This window comes from Typopeltis vanoorti, unplaced genomic scaffold, assembly GCF_054136105.1.
Source record: "Typopeltis vanoorti isolate ZY-2024b unplaced genomic scaffold, IOZ_Tvanoo_1.0 HiC_scaffold_24, whole genome shotgun sequence".
Lineage (NCBI taxonomy): Eukaryota > Metazoa > Arthropoda > Arachnida > Uropygi > Thelyphonidae > Typopeltis > Typopeltis vanoorti.
The window spans coordinates 3,463,979-3,482,369 of NW_028328064.1; the positions used below are offsets into that span (position 1 = coordinate 3,463,979).

An 18,391-nucleotide genomic window follows, 5' to 3' on the forward strand; every position below is an offset into this window, starting at 1 on the left:
ACAACAACTATCTCTAATCCAGAGTATTTTAATTATTAAAAAAATCATTCAGGATAAATATCAAGAAATTGATGAAGATGAGATATATATATATACCAGCAGCTGTATGGTGATATATTGTAGCTAGGCAGTTAACTAAAACACAATGCATCTCTTTAAGGAAGCTTTAGAAATGTACATTCAGCCATATAGCATAACAGAAAGGTTTGATACCTAATCACATGTGATATCCATTCTTATGAAACAGTTTAACTTAGCAAAGACAAAACTAAAGCCAGCCAGACAATGACAGTGATTGGCACCATGCATATGAAGTTTAACTATTGTGTTTTACCAGCAGTATCTATCTATCTTACAAATCAGCTATAATATATCTTCTGAAGCAATTCTTACTGGTATTGTTAGTACTTTTTTTATAATATTTATCTCTCTACTTATTTGTTACAATACGTTTGTACTCTAATCGTTTAGATTAACTTCTATTGTTTTATATCTTTCCTTTATCCTACCAGCTTCGCCATTTATGTTGTGACTTTTTCTTATCCTTTGTCTTTACTATCCTCTCGACTCCGTTATTTATGTTATTGCCCTTTTCTTATCTTGTTTGCTTTTTCTTTACTTAATTAGTTATTTACCCTTTTTCTACCCTTTCTTAACTAATCCAATATTCTATCTTTCTTAAATTCAAAACTCATCTAACACTGTTCCTTACTTATACACATTTACCCCTTATAATTGAAACTCTACAATCAAATATTCTCTCATTCAGTGCTTTGCAGTCCTATTGGCCTCTCTATGTCCTAAACAAACAATCTGAAGAAGTTCACACTATAAGTATTAACACATTTATATTTATGCTGCGCCAGCTAATATCTAGGTAGAAAGGATTCTTGTTCAGGGTGATCCCTTTAGAGAGTTAATGATTATTTGATCAAGCATAAATTTATCTCCCCCCCGCTTGTCCTTTTCTTTCTTACAGTCGCAGCTTACTTATTGCATTAGTATTCATGGGTTTATCCCGCTTGGTTTGTTGTTATTTTTATGAGCGGTAGTTTTGAATTCATATAATATAGGTAGATCAGGCAAGTACATGAATGAAAGAATTTAATTAGCTTTAAGGTGAAACACTATAATACATTTCAAAACAGGATAATACGGTTGCACTCAACTCAGATCAAAAGCTCCAATTAACTTGTACTTATCACACATACTAAATCTTAATAACCTTAAATACAATCATAAAATACCATTCATAGATTATCATTAAGTCATTCAGATACACATGGCTATCAGTGAACACATCAGCACAATTACACTTTTAGTTTAACATAATCTTGTATCTATTCGGCCTCTTGGCAAACAATTCTTAACTCTGTCTCGGACACGTATCTAGTTGTAGGCCACTCTTACAGTTCTTTAAGTTCAGTCCAATTTAAACGTTCACACAGGAAATTCACTCTCTTCTTACAACTGGAATTAGTATTTCAAAAATCTACATTACCATTTCTGTCCTTGAACTCTTAAAACTTGTTCCCGCCTTGTCTAATCATCAAGGCCTTCAAATGTAATTGCTTTGGAGGATATCTTCCGTAGATCTGTGCGAGTAGAATCTCCGAGGGAAACATGTGAGGTGGCACGGTAACGTCGCCTTGAATGGACGGCTCAATATAGTCCCTCCGTCGTACGACAACATCACAGCTATCCTAGAACACGGACATAGCTTGGCCCAATAAGAACGCTACGACGGACGAACTAAGTGCCTTCCGCGACTGGCCAGGGAATTCCCTCCTACGATGAGCAGGACCACTCTGAGAGATCAGGAATCCAGGAAGAAAAAAGATAAGATGGCGAATCTTCATGCAAGGCCTTTTTGTTCAATTTTCTCCTCTCGTTAAATCTCAATATTTGCGATACGCGCCAACTCGGTCACGTGTGTCCACATCAATCTCATTAGTTCCCTCTATTATTTTTTCGCACGTGTCTGCCTCCTATTCCTGGAAGATGCTTAGGTTTCTCTTTCCAATACTTTCATAATGCAGGATGGTAAAAGTGACCTTTGAACCCTGACTCACAGGCTTTACTATTTCAGTGCAAGAGGCTGGTTTTTCAAATGGATTTTGCCAGCTTACATGGATTTCTATTATCAGGCCCACACTTAATACAGATTATATTTAAACACTTTATACAATTTTATACAATTCCTTAAACTTTATCTTGACTTGTATTCACAAACAACTTATTTTTTCTATTGCCAACATTCCATGTTCTCTGCCTGAGTAGAATTAATGTTGTGACCTGAATATTTTAATATAAACCTTTTTAATGCTTATTCAGGACACAACAGTATGGAAACATTCATTCACCATTCCACTTGAACTTTAGCTCTCCAAGATGTGTGCAAAGGTTGCAGAAGAGAAGAAACATATACTGCAACTAACTTTCATCAAAATCAATATCTTTCTTTCTTGTTTATATCAAAGCCTGAAAAAGCTGCAAGCAAATTCTCAACATATCTAAAACTGGCTTTGGAAGAATTAAAAGCAGGATTATTAGATCATGTCCAAATGGGAGTCATGCTTTCAGAACTCTTTCCAAACCTACTAGCCATTACATTTGTTTTATCATGTTTTCAGCTCTTTTGTACACATAGCAGCCAATGAATTAGAAACCTTTACACAGATGTACATAAATATCACTTACACAACACAGGTAAAAAAATACTTGGTCACACTCATCACCATGTTTTCAGGCAACTATTTACAAATGCTGCATTTGTAAATGGGAAAAACAAAGGATCGTTCAGAATTTGATAAAGGGCTTGTGGGTACCTATCTGACTGGAGCCACAATTTTGAAAATAGCAGAGCTGATTGGTTTCTCGAAAGGTGGGATATCCCGGGTGTTTAATCAGTGGAAAAATAACTTGCTTGTCTAAGAAGCATAACTGTGGTCCTATGACAGGAACAAGATTGCCATCATCTGAGAAGGCACATACGAACGAACAGAACTTCCTGTGTGCACAACAATTCACCAAAGTATCTAATCAGAGCTGTTCCCAAGCCATATCTCACCAAACTATGCACAGGAAATTGAAGAGGATCAGTACTGGCAGTCACGTGCCTATACACAAAGCACTTATTTCTGCAAAGAATCAGAAAGTTTGCCTATAGTGGTGTCAGGAACACCATGAAAGGAAGCTGGAAGACTGGAAAAAAGTCATGTGGTTTGACTAGTCACAGTACATATTTTATGTACTGATGATAGGCAAGATTGGTGGACGCCCCATAAAGCAATAAACCTAGCTTGTCTTGTAAACACAACTCAAAGTTCTAGAGATGGCGTCAAGGCATGGGACATGTTCTGTTGGTATGGAACGAGTCATCTGATATTGCTGGAAGGTCGGGTGTCCTCCATGGAATATCTGAACATTGTTGCCAATCAAGTCCATCTTTTGTGACTTCTACCATCTTCCCTGACCACTACAAAGCCCAGATCTGAAGTCCATTGAGAATGTATGGGACATGTTAGAAAAACAGATCTGGGAACAAAAGTTCTTCTCCATTAAATCTGAGCCAGTTAAAGAACTGTCTGGTGAACTCCTGGCAGTTTGATATGTTGAAGACATAGATGCAATTAAACACCTTATGGAATCTATGCCAAATCACATACATGCTGTAATTCAGGTTAAAGGAGGTCCAACACAGTATTAAATAAAGGTTTCTAATTCAGTGGCTGTATGTATACTTTGATGTGCCATTGCATCATTACCACAGAAAAAGTAGATGTCCTGGACTCATACTTTTTTTACTATTTCATGCACTGAAGACCATGGTATATGTCCCCTCCCATCATTCCAAACATTCAACATTTGCTAGCCCTTGGATTTTTGGATAAGAATAACTCATCCAAGTTTCCTGATCTTGATTGCATTTCTTTGATTGTTCTGAAGGTTGTGCTTTTTTGTTTTCCCCTATTACATGAGTGTTCTGCAGTCTAGAAATTACCATCAAATTATCTCTCAAACTCCCTGTATGGTCATGGAGAAATCCACTGACACTTAACTTGTATGCTATCTCAATGCTTTTCAGCTAATAAGTAATTATCAGTGTGGCTTTTACCACTGTTGATCAACAGAACTTTTTTGTTTATGCTGCCCACTTGTGAAAATGCCATGGAAAGCTTGTGAATCAGAAGCGGCTGTCCCCAATATTTCTAAGGCATTTAAATCAGTTTGACACACAAGTTATCAAGTGAACACCATCTGGCATCTGACTTCTGCAACTGGGCTGCCAGCCTTCACTGGTCACACATTATGTATGATGGTGGATGAATCGTTATCCTCACACTTTAAAACTAATACTAATATTCTGGATGGGAATGACAGTTGAATGTCATATGCAAAAATATTTGTATAATCAAAATCTACAGTTCGTAATATGCTGAAGAAATGAAAGGCCACAGGTGACAGTGAGAGCAAAATATAAATAGGTGGGCATAAAAAGTGAGAATAGATAGGTTCGACTTCCTTGAGAAGAGGAATTTGTTTTAATGAATTTTAAAAGATTTTAATGTGAATTCCAGTCACAACACTTGTGAATCTATAACACATCAATATGCTGAGTGGGATAAGGTTTAGATAATCTGGAAAACCTACTCTAGAGACTAAATGCCATATTTTTTCAAGTCACTTCAGGACTCCAATAAGTAGGGTGATAGGTAGTCTAATACTAAGTGATGAGATTCATTTTATGCCCAACTAAAAACATACACAGAGATCTGTATCCCGCAGGATCCATTCAGCAAACCAGGCCAGTCTGTTTCTCCCTCTCACTGTGTGTGTGAGAGAGAGAGAGAGAGAGAGAGAGAGCTTATACAAATTAAATAAAGGAAGATTTTTTTAAATCTTTACCTGAATGGCAGGCACAAATGTAAAAAAGGCAAATGTCAATAAGGCCAGTTCTGTAAGCAGATTTTTAGTAATTGACCATCCTTCCTTACTAAGTCCTATTTAAAAAGAGAACAGTAATGTCATTAATTAAAATATAAATTTTTATATTTTAAAACATATGTATTAATGGAGCAAAATGAGGCATGATTTACCCAGGCAAATAAATAATAGTACATATCAGGAAATTAAATTTTAACTTTTTTTTTTATATTAGCATTATTACATTTCGACAAGATAGCAGTTGAATCTTGTAGAAAGCTTATGACTAGACCATCAAATCTGATTATAAAATCAGTCAGTATGTTCTTTGACACAAGACAAGAATAGCAGTAATGACCAAATAAACTCAATCTAATATGGTCAGATTAAATATAATGTAACATTTGAAAAGAAAATCATCTAAAATTTGAAAAGAAACAGGTGTCTTCGATACCCAGAGAGGAGAAATACAATGACAGGTTTCAAGATTTAGGAATGCCATTAACAGCAGTACAACAGAATCAGTACAACATCTTCCACCTACACAATGTTGAATATTCTGACAAACAGGAATACAGGAAGAATTAACAATTAACCCTAGTGTGATATATGTCCAAAAACACATAACATTACTTGGTGGATAGTTTTCCTGCCATAACAAACCCGAAGGCTTGCAGAACAGAAGAATGAATTCACAAACTAGGGAGAACTATTATTTATTATTTTTTTTTTTAATATGAAAATAGTCAACATATGTGTTGTTTGTTCTGCTTTAATGTTATCTAGTGCTGTAAATCAACATTTTCATGTGGTTCAAATCAAAATGAGCCTGTGATTATAGAGGCCTACTTGAGAGACCAACTATAACTGCATTAAGAACTTGCTGGACTAAATGCAATGTCGATGGTGATAATGTTTCTGCTCTTCAACAAGTAGCCCATCTAGAGTACTTATGTACAACATGTTTATGACCTTGGGTGGGATATGAATTTAAAAAAAAAAAAAAAAACCTCTTGACAGGTCACTTTTGATTTTTCAAAGTATTATATCACAATGATATAATTAATCATAAATTATATGTATGAATCTTTTTACATTAATTCTCATCATCATCATCATCAAATTCCTGCCATGTACCCTCAAGGGGTTGTACAGGATATGATAGTACTACATGAAAAAAATTACATCATTACTAACTTCCTATCTACAATTATCCTCCAAATCAGTCTGTTACTTGTCAAGACTACAATATTATCATTATCAGATCTTATATTTCTATCGTCTAAGGCACTTTGTACGGTATCAATCCAACTATATCTTGGTCTTCCTCTGGGTCGTTTTGCTGCCGACTTGGCAGAAAACACTTGTTTTGCTAATCTTTCTTTGCCCATTCTGTTTACGTGACCATACCACCTGAGATTAGCTCTGCTAACGCATTCCTGGATGCTGACAATGTCAAGCTCTTTCCTAATATCCTCATTTTTAATATGATATTGCCATTGATGCCATCTGTTCATGCCTATAATTTTTCTCAGGACTCTCATATCTGCGGTCTCTAGGCTTTGGTCAAGTGTTTTACTTCTGACCCAGCTCTCAGATCCATAAGTTAAAAACTGGTTTGAACACTGTCTTGTATAGCTAATTTGGTGTTCTGACTAATTTCTCTCTTATTCCATATGAATTTATTCAATTGACTTCCCACCATACCAACTTTGCTGATTCTGTTGTCTATTTCTATATTTAATTTACCATCTTCACTAAATATTGTGTCTAAGTAGCTGAAATGTTTTACTTGTTCCAGAGGTTCTCCATTCACAACACAGTTGACATTTTCAATGATTCTGCCTATTTTCATTGTCTTTGTCTTTTTATTGCTGACCTTCATACCATATCTATTACAACAGCTATTCAATTTAGTCAGAGAATCTTGCAGACTTGTAGCGGATTTATTTAGAAGTATAACATCATCCGCATAAAGCAAAGAGCTGACATTAACATCTCCAATTTTGATATCATGTTTAATACCACTTTCCTTCATAATGTGATCCATATAGATAATGAATAACAGAGGGAATAATGTACATCCTTGTCTCACACGAGATTTAACATTAAACCATCTTCCTGTACTTCCATCAATTCTAACTTCTGACTTACTCAAATAAAGACTAAGTATTGCTTGATATAATGCCCCATTAACACCATATAACTGTAGCGTATTGAATAGCTTCTCTCTTGGCACCTTGTCATATGCCTTTTCCAAATCAACAAAACTTAAATACAGCTCTTTGTTATATTCCCATGCTTTCTAGACTATTTGTCGTAAAGTGAAGATCTGATCTTGACAGCCTCTATTTAGCCTGAATCCAGCTTGTTCTTCACCAAGCTTTTCTTCTACAATTCTTCTCAACCGTTTCTTAAGTATACTTGTATAGATCTTGCCAGGAACACTCAGTAGGAAAATATCTCTGTAATTCTCACATTCAGTTTTATTTCGATTTTTATATATGGGTACTATGAGAGCTCTACTCCAATCATCAGGAATTCGTCCCTCTGTTCAGGCATTCTGAAATATGCAGTGCAGCCACTGTAAGACTTTTATACCACGATACTTCAGCATTTCTGGTCGAATATCATCTATTCCTGCTGAATTTCCACATTTCAAGCCTTTGATGGCTTTTTCTACTTCAAGTATGGATATGTATTCCTGACTGCATACCTGGTCAGTGTTTTTTTACCAATGTGCTGTCATCACTGCTTGTTTCATTTAGCAGTTTTTCAAAGTAATTACTCCATATTTCAAGGATATCTTTTTCTCCCATTTTCATGTCACCTTTATCATCTCTAACTCCTTTTACAGCACTCTTTCTTCCATTCCTAAGCTTCTTCAATAACCTCCAGAATATTTTGCCACCTTCTTGATATTTATTTTCTATGTTCTTACCAAAGTTCTCCCATGACTTTTGTTTAGCTAGTTTTACACACTTTTTAGCTTTCTTACATTTGTCTCTGTATTCTCTAAGAGCACAAGCTGACTTATTTGCCAGAACGTTTGATATGCATTCTTCTTTTCCTTCACTACCTCTTTAAATTCGTGTGTTGGAGTTCTAATTTTTCTATCCTTGCAGACAACTTCACCACATGCCTCTCTAGCTGAATCAATCAGGGCTTTCTTCACGGCTTGCCACTGAATCTCCAAGGTTTGATTCCTGTTCTCAAACTCTTTCATTTTTTCTTCAATAATCTTTGTGTATTTTAGTCTACAGTTCACATCTTAGAGCTGCTCAACTTTTATTCGCTTTAAAACTTTCTTACATGTTATTCTTTTCAATATGAAATTTAATTTTATCCTGCTTAAGACTAAATAGTGATCACTTCCAATTTCAAATCCTCTGTACATTCTGGTGTCCTGTACCAGGGAGAAAACATCACTATCAACAATAACAAAGTCAATGAGACTTTTCTTATTCCTTGCCTCTTCTCTTCATGTGAATTTGTGCACATTTTTATGTTGGAACATGGTGTTAGTAATAACCAGTCCATGTCCTGAGCAGAAATCCAACAGATATTTACCATTATTATTAGCTTTGCTCTTTTCTCCAAATTTTCCCAAAATATTTCTGTAAGTCTCACAATCACTTCCTACTCTGCTATTTAGATTCCCTACAAGAACCAACTTTTCCTTTTTCATTGTGTCAGTTGCTTTTTCTAAAGCCTCAAAAAATTCCTCCACTTCTACCTTAGTAGAATCTTCTGTGGGACCATAGGCACAAATAAGTCTCATTGTCCAGTTCCCCATTCTCATATTTGCCCACATCACTATACTTGAGACTGCCTGCCATTCAAGAAGATTAGCCTATTATTTTGGGTTGAATACTATGGCTACTCCTTCTTTTCCTTGATTGTCATTGCCTGAATATAACATTTTGTATTTATTGTTCAGAAAGATCTCACCAGTTTTTGTCTTTTTTTTGTTTCAGTCACCCCTATTATGTCGATCTGGTACTTATCTAATTCCTCAGCTAGCTCCATTTCTTCGGCATTCAGACTTCTTATGTTGATAGTACCGATCTTTAACTCTGGTGATGTTGAGTTGGGCTGTGCTTTCAGATTTGTTCCAGTAGCTGACCTTTCGCTGTTCGCCCTGGTTCCCTGGCAAAAACAACAGGGGGCCTTGTTTAACCGAGGGACGCTCCAGCCGGCATGAAATTTTGTCATGTTGTACCATCATTTCTTTTTTTTTTTAAATTCTCATGAAGTAGAATTAACTCATTTTAATTAGTTTTGTTGGTAGTAGTAGTCCATCATGCACAGTACACTCTTTTAAACATATAATATGGTTGTGCTATACATTATATGAAGAGCCAATCACCACTTAGAAAGGCTTCAACTGTCTGATCATCAATGGGATCTAAACACATCAACCTGACTAAAATTACAGATCATGTGCAGTTAAGTGTTGCACATGATCTGTAAGGAGCTCTACTGGAGATGGACAGTTTAATCAACCAGTAATCAAGGAAAACAAAGAAGAAAGGTGACTAGAGCATTATTTGTTCAGGAAATACAAGAGTTCTTTATAAGATTTTTACACATAAACAAATGAACATGTAAACAAGAATGAACACTATGGTTCATGAAAGTGATAATTTAACTGGACAGCAACAAATAAGATCCAATTTATCAGGGAGAAAAACAGCAATTAATTTTTTTTTTTTTTTTTTAATGTTTGGGAAAATACTAAAAGGGAATTTGTTTCAGTATTGCAGACATAACTTATGTAACAAAAAAATAAAATAAGTGAAGAAATCGCTCAATTTGAATCATATCTTCATTTAATTATCTGAAATAGCATAACTTGCAGTTTTCAAATTTTTATATGTCATTCAATGGAATTAACACAAAGCTTCTAAAAAGCAAATATAATTTTCTCATATTCAAATTCTTGGTATGTACCCTCAGGGGTATACAGGATATTATGACAGTACTGCATGAAAAAGTTACACCATTAACTTCTGATTGACAATTTTCCAAATTAATCTGTCATCTAGTGTGACTTTTTTTCTTGACTACTTGTATTAGAATCTATAACTCATTTTAGGAATGTTAGTCAAGTGAGTAATATTTATTATCCGACTAGTTTCACCAATTTTTGCTATCAGCATCTTCAGGGATACAATTGGTAAGCGATATGAAAGTAACAGACTAGGTTTTAACTGACAGTTCTAATTCATACAAAATTAGTACTGTGCGTGAGACAATACGCGAGTCGCAGTTACATGATTTATTTGTTGAGAGACATAATGTAATTGGCGTGAAAGTTCATTTCTTTGGTGTTTAGTGATCTAATTAAAGTTTTCCAAATTTCTGGTAGGATTAGACCTTAAACAATATCACTCACTTTCGTGTCCAACAAAAGTCAGTGATATTGTGATCAGCAATACAAAAGGTATAAGATTAATCTTAGAAGGGAATTTTATAGGCACATGGAATGTTCGGGTCTACAGATAGGTACTTTTGAGATTGTAAAGAGATGGATAGGTATAAAATTGACATCCTGGTAAATTGACCTTGTATTTTATTTCTAACCCAGTTCCCAGATCTGTAAGTTTACACTGATTTGAACACTGTCTTGTATGTAGCTTATTTAGTGTTTTGACTCATTTCTTTCTTATTCCATATAAATTTATTCAGTTAACTTTCTACTATACCACGTTTTCTAATTCAATATTTAATTTGCCATATTCACTAAAAACTGTACCTAAATAACTAAAATGTTTTACTTGTTATATAGGTTCTTCATTCAGGATAGAGCTGATGTTTTCAATGTTTCTGCCTATTTTCACTGTCTTTGTATTGCTGATTTTCATACCAAATTTATTAAAACATTTATTCAATTTAGTTAGGGAATCTTGCAGACTAGTACTGGATTTATTTAGAAATATAATATTATCTGCATAAAGTAAAGAGCAAAGATTAACATTGCCAATTTTGATCATCATCATCATCATGAAATTCCTGCCATGTACCCTCAAGGAGTGTACAGGATATGATAGTACTACATGAAAAATTTACATCATTACTAACTTACTATCTACAATTTTCTTCCAAATTAGTCTGTTACTTGTCAAGACTTCAACATTATCAGATTTTATATTTCTATCGTCTAAGGCACTTTGTACCATATCAATCAACTATATATTGGTCTTCCTCTGGGTCGTTTTCCTGCCAACCTGGCAGAGAATACTTGTTTTGCTAATCTTTCCTCGCCCATTCTGTTTAAGTGACCATACCACCTGCGATTAGCTCTGCTAATGAATTCCTGGATGCTGACAATGTTAAGTTCTTTCCTAATAACCACATTTTTAATATGATCGAGTGTTTTACTTCTGACCCAGCTCTCAGATCCATAAGTTAAAACTGGTTTGAACACTGTCTGTTCAAATATATTTGTATACAGCTAATTTAGTGTTCTGACTAATTTCTCTCTTATTCCATATGAATTTATTCAATTGACTGCCCACCATACCAGCTTTGCTGATTCTGTTGTCTATTTCTATATTTAATTGACCATCATCACTAAAAATCGTGCCTAAGTAGCTGAAATATTTTACTTGTTAAAGAGGTTCTCCATTCACAACACAGTTGACATTTTCAATGATTCTGCCTATTTTCATTGTCTTTGTCTTTTTATTGCTGACCTTCATACCGTATCTATTACAACAGTTATTCAATTTAGTCAGGGAATCTTGCAAACTTGTAGCAGATTTATTTAGAAGTATAACATCATCCGCATAAAGCATAGAGCTGACATTAACATATCCAATTTTGATATCATGTTTAATACCATTTTCCTTCATAATGTGATCCGTATAGATAATGAATAACAGAGGGGATAATGTACATCCTTGTTTCACACCAGATTTAACATTAAACCATCTTCCTGCACTTCCTTCAATTCTAACTGCTGACTTACAACTCAAATAAAGACTAAGTATTGCTTGATATAATGCCCCATTGACACCATATAACTGTAGCGTATTGAATAACTTCTCTCTTGGCACCTTGTCATATGCCTTTTCCAAATTGACAAAACTTAAATACAGATCTTTGTTATATTCCCATGCTTTCTTGACTATTTGTCGTAAAGTGAAGATCTGATCCTGACAGCCTCTATTTGGCCTGAATCCAGCTTGTTCTTCACCAAGCTTTTCTTCCACAATTCTTCTGAACCGTTTCTCAAGTATACTTGCATAGATCTTATCAGGAACACTCAAGTAAGGATATAGCTCTGTAATTCTTACATTCAGTTTTATTTCCCTTTTTATATATGGGTACTATGAGAGCTCTACTCCAATCATCGGGAATTCGTCCCTCTGTCCAGGCATTCTGAACTATGCAGTGCAACCACTGTAAGACTTTTTTATGGATATGTATTCCTGACTGCATGCCTAGTTGGTGTATTTTTTTATCACTGTGCTGTCAACACTGCTTGTTTCATTTAGCAGTTTTTCAAAGTAATTACTCCATACTTCAAGGATATCTTTTTCTCCCGTTTTCATGTTACCTTTATCATCTCTAACTCCTTTTACAGCACTCTTTCTTCCATTCCTAAGCTTCTTCAACAACCTCCAGAATATTTTGCCACCTTCTTGATATTTATTTTCTATGCTCTTACCAAAGTCCTCCCATGACTTTTGTTTAGCTAGTTTTACACACTGTTTAGCTTTCTTACATTTGTCTCTGTATTCTCTAAGAGCACAAGCTGACTTATTTGCCAGAACGTTTGATATGCTTTCTTCTTTTCCTTCACTGCCTCTTTAAATTCGTGTGTTGGAGTTCTAATTTTCCTATCCTTGCAGACAACTTCACCACATGCCTCTCTAGCTGAATCAATCAGGGCTTTATTCACAGCTTGCCACTGAATCTCCAAGGTTTGGTTCCTGTTCTCAAACTCTTTCGTTTTTCCTTCAATAATCTTTGTGTATTCTAGTCTACAGTTCACATCTGAGAGCTGCTCAACTTTTATTCGCTTTAAAACTTTCTTACATGTTATTCTTTTCAACATGAAATTCAATTTTATCCTGCTCAAGACTAAATAGTGATCACTTCCAATTTCAAATCCTCTGTACATTCTGGTGTCCTGCACCAGGGAGAAAACATCACTATCAACAATAATATAGTCAATGAGACGTTTCTTATTCCTTGCCTCTTCTCTCCATGTGAATTTGTGCACATTTTTATGTTGGAACATGGTGTTAGTAATAACCAGTCCATGTCCTGAGCAGAAATCTAACAGATATTTTCCATTATTATTAGCTTTGCTGTTTTCTCCAAATTTTCCCAAAATATTTTTGTATGCCTGACAATCATTTCCTACTCTGCTATTTAGATCCCTAACAAGGACCAACTTTTCCTTTTTCATTGTGTCAGTTGCTTTTTCTAAAGCCTCAAAAAATTCCTCCACTTCTACCTTAGTAGAATCTTCTGTGGGACCATAGGCACAAATAAGTCTCATTGTCCAGTTCCCCATTCTCTTATTTGCCCACGTCACTCTACTTGAGACTGCCTGCCATTCAAGAAGATTAGCCTCGTATTTTGTGTTGAATACTATGGCTACTCCTTCATTTCCTTGATTTTCATTGCCTGAATATAACATTTTGTATTTATTGCTCAGAAAGATCTCACCAGTTTTTGTCTTTTTTTTTGTTTCAGTCACCCCTATTATGTCGATCTGGTACTTATCTAATTCCTCAGCTAGCTCCATTTCTTTGCCATTCAGGCTTCCTATGTTGATAGTACCGATCTTTAACTCTGGTGATGTTGAGTTGGGGTGTGCTTTCAGATTTGTTCCAGTAGCTGACTTTTCGCTGTTCGCCCTGGTTCCCTTGCGAAAACAACGGGGGCCTTGTTTAACCAGGCGATGCCCCAGCTGGCATGAAATTTTTTCATGTTGTACCATCATTTTTTATTTTGGTTTAACCAATAAGAATACAATTTGGTCGGCTAAATCCCAAATTGCCAGGCCATCATCGTTCGTTCAGTATCCAGGAGATACCCAACATCACGAGAAGGTGAGGATTGGACATTGAGTCAGAAGCCCTGGTCGGTTCTCCGCATTCCTTTAAAGGTTATGTGGAGGTCTCCTCTCAGTTATACAGCTTTGACCCTTAAGCACCCCCTTAAGCCAATTTTTATATTAGATTAAATACCCCTTTCCTTCATGATGTGATCCAAACAGATAATGAATAACAGTGCAGATAATGTACACCCTTGTCACACACCTGATTTTACCTCAAAACATTTTCCTGTACCTCCTGCAAGTCTAACTGCGGACTTACAGCTTAAATAGAGAGTATGTACTGCTTGATATATTGTCCCATTTCATCATCATCATCATCATGCTTGTCAAGGATTTAGGCCTAGAGTGGTCTGTTCTATCCTAAGAAGTCATCATTGAATCTCTTAAGAGGATGTCCTGGTTTTCTTTTTCCTAATGGTTTGCAATTTAAGGCTTGTTTTGGTAATCTTTCTGTTTTCATTCTTTCAATGTGTTCCATCCATTTATGTTTATATTTTTTAATTTTTTCTCTATTACTGATTCTTGGTTTAATTCTTTCATAATGTCTTCATTTCTTTTGTGATCGAATATAGTATACTTTGCAGTTTTTCTCATAAACTTGATTTCAGCTGTTATTAATCTTTGTTTGTCTTTTTGTTTTATTGTCCAGATTTCACTTCTACAATAGGACTGGTAGTCTGGTTTGTTTTTAAACTAGGTTAGGTATAAATATAGAGTTAATTACACTGTTATTTTTAAATACCTATTTATTAAATGTCCCATTTAAACCATCTAAACATTTCCTGTTAGCAACTTATCATATGCCTTTTCCAGATTTACAAAACTTAAATACCAATTCTAGTTATATTCCCAAGAGTTCTCAACTATTTGTCTTAAAGTTAAAATCTGATCCTGACAACCTATACTTGGCCTGAATCCCGTTTGTTCTGCTCCAAGTTTCTCTTCCACAATTTTTCTTAGCCATTTCTCAAGTATACTTGCATAAATCTTACCAGGAATGCTCAGTAGAGAAATACCTCGTAATTTCACATTCAGTTTTATTTCCCTTTTTATAGCTGGGTGCTATGAGAGTTCCACTCCAATCATCCAGAATTTGACCTTCTGACAAAGCCTTCAGGTTTTTTGGTGACTTCAAGTGTTGATATTTACCCCTGATCACATTCCTCCTGTATATTCTCTGCAAGCTCTATCGCTCTTGTTTAATAATTTTTTGAAGTAATTTCTCCAGACATTCTTTCTATCATTTTTATCATATCTAATTTCTTTCACAACATTCTTTCTTTCATGATTACACAGTTATCAAAATACATCATGAAAATCATGGAAACAACTACCATGTTAGAGTAAAACTTTAGTTTAATATAAACCAAAATAAACACTTCACATTAAGGTCATCATCTGGAGTACACACACACACACAAAGAAACATGCTGCACTATAATCTACATGGTATGCTAAAGTTACTGACCAACCGTTAGACCTAACCTCTGGTGTAAAAAAAAAAAATAAATAAAAAATAAATAAAGTTCCTGGCAAATAAGTCAGCTTTTACTCTTACAGAATACAGAGACAAATGTAAGAAAGCTAAACAGTGTGTAAAACTAGCTAAACAAAAGTCATGGGAGGACTTTGGCAAGAATATAGAAAATAAATATCAAGAAGGTGGCAAAATATTCTGGAGGTTGTTGAAGAAGCTTAGGAATGGAGGAAAGAGTGCTGTAAAAGGAATTAGAGATGATAAAGGTGAAATGAAAACAGGAGAAAAAGATATCCTTGAAGTATGGAGTAATTACTTTGAAAAACTGCTAAATGAAACAAGCAGTGATGACAGCACAGTGATAAAAAACACTGACCAGGCATGCAGTCAGGAATACATATCCATACTTGAAGTAGAAAAAGCCATCAAAGGCTTGAAATGTGGAAAGGCAGCAGGAGTAGATGATATTCGACCAGAAATGCTGAAGTATGGTGGTATAAGAGTCTTACAGTGGCTGCACTGCATAGTTCAGAAAGCCTGGACAGAGGGACGAATTCCCGATGATTGGAGTAGAGCACTCATAGTACCCATATATAAAAAGGGAAATAAAACTGAATGTGAGAATTACAGAGGTATTTCCCTACTGAGTGTTCCTGGCAAGATCTATGCAAGTATACTTGAGAAACGGTTCAGAAGAATTGTGGAAGAAAAGCTTGGTGAAGAACAAGCTGGATTCAGGCCAAATAGAGGCTGTCAGGATCAGATCTTCACTTTACGACAAATAGTCGAGAAAGCATGGGAATATAACAAAGATCTGTATTTAAGTTTTGTCGATTTGGAAAAGGCATATGACAAGGTGCCAAGAGATAAGCTATTCAATACGCTGCAGTTATATGGTGTCAATGGGGCATTATATCAAGCAATACTTAGTCTTTATTTGAGTTGTGAGTCAGCAGTTAGAATTGAAGGAAGTACAGGAAGATGGTTTAATGTTAAATCTGGTGTGAGACAAGGATGTACGTTATCTCCTCTGTTATTCATTATCTAGATGGATCACATTATGAAGGAGAGTGGTATTAAACCTGATATCAAAATTGGAGATGTTAATGTCAGCTCTTTGCTTTATGCGGATGATGTTATACTTCTAAATAAATCCGCTACAAGTCTGCAAGATTCTCTGACTAAATTGAATAGCTGTTGTAATAGATATGGTATGAAGGTCAGCAATAAAAAGACAAAGACAATGAAAATAGGCAGAATCATTGAAAATGTCAACTGTGTTGTGAATGGAGAACCTGTGGAACAAGTAAAACATTTCAGCTACTTAGGCACAATTTTTACTGAAGATGGTAAACTAAATATAGAAATAGACAACAGAATCAGCAAAGCTGGTATCGTGGGAAGTCAATTGAATAAATTCATATGGAATAAGAAAGAAATTAGTCGGAACACTAAATTAGCTGTATACAAGACTGTGTTCAAACCAATTTTAACTTATGGATCTGAGAGCTGGGTCAGAAGTAAAACACTTGGCCAAAGACTAGAGACCGCAGATATGAGAGTCCTGAGAAAGATTAGAGGCGTGAACAGATGGCATCAATGGCAATATCATATTAAAAATGAGGATATTAGGAAAGAACTTGACATTGTCAGCATCCAGGAATGTGTTAGCAGAGCTAATCTCAGATGGTATGGTCACTTAAATAGAATGGGAGAGGAAAGATTAGCAAAACAAGTGTTCTCTGCCAGGTTGGCAGGAAAACGACCCAGAGGAAGACCAAGATATAGGTGGATTGATACGGTACAAAGTGCCTTAGACGATAGAAATATAAGATCTGATAATGTTGGAGTCTTGACAAGTAACAGACTGATTTGGAGGAAAATTGTAGATAGGAAGTTAGTAATGATGTAATTTTTTCATGTAGTACTGTCATATCCTGTACACCCCTTGAGGGTACATGGCAGGAATTTGATGATGATGATGATGATGATGAAAAAAAAAACTTACTACATCAAAAGCTACAGTCCTGTTATTATTATTATCTATTAGGTTACAAATTAAATTAAGCTGGAGAGCAACATGTTCATACAAAAAAATTACTTATATAGATTACAACAAATTAGTATGGATAGAGGCTGATAAAAGTTAAGAATTGCTTAGAGTTCTAAAGACAGGGTTTGCTGGAAAACTAAGTTGGCTGAACATGTGCCATCCAAATTTTTGGGATTTTTATGCCGTTATTATTGTTAAGATTGTGATTAATCAAAATTTCACATGCTTCTTTAAATTTCCATTTATACCAGGTTTTTGTATGATGTAAAGAACAAGTACTTTTCCAATCAATTGGATGTAGGGAGTTAAGAGCGTGATCTGAGAGGCCTGATTCTCCAAAATTGTTAAATTTAATGCGTCTCTGTGTTCTTTTTTTATGGATAGGGATTGTACATCCAGTTTCCCCAATATATGGTAAGTTACAGGTGCAATAGATGCAATAAACTCCAGGGTGTGCCAATTGGGGGGGGGGGGAGGATCCTTAGAGGGGTAGAATATGTTTCCATAATTTTCATGATGTATTTTGATCACCATGTAAGCATGAAAGAAAGGATTCTCATAATTCATGGAGATGTTACTCACAAGCATTGCAATCATTATGGTAAGCTAAAGATACGTGTTTCACTTTTGATCAATCGGCTGGCTTTTCTGAGGAGATGCAGAGACAGCAATCTCATTCCTAACGGCATCAAGCTGAAAAAGAAATTTACTTCGCTAAAGCACTTTGTATCTACCCATGAGTGCAGAGAAAGCAATACTTAGAGAACAAATTCAAACAGCCTGCAAAAATCTTGCAATGACCCAAAATCAAGTTCTAAATTTACAATCTGATCTCTCCAGTTATATAAATCCAGAT

The 18,391-nt window shown here is 35.3% G+C and overlaps 1 protein-coding gene across 2 annotated transcripts in view; it reads right to left on the minus strand.

Moving 5' to 3' along the window:
* Positions 1 to 18,391, minus strand: part of SCAP (SREBP cleavage activating protein) — a 408,865-nt gene that overhangs the window by 241,090 nt on the left and 149,384 nt on the right. For both annotated transcript variants that reach the window (XM_090415224.1, XM_090415223.1), the window contains exon 12: positions 4,909 to 5,003. In XM_090415224.1, coding sequence (XP_090271350.1) covers positions 4,909 to 5,003 — 95 coding nt within the window. The remainder of the gene's footprint in view (positions 1 to 4,908; positions 5,004 to 18,391) is intronic.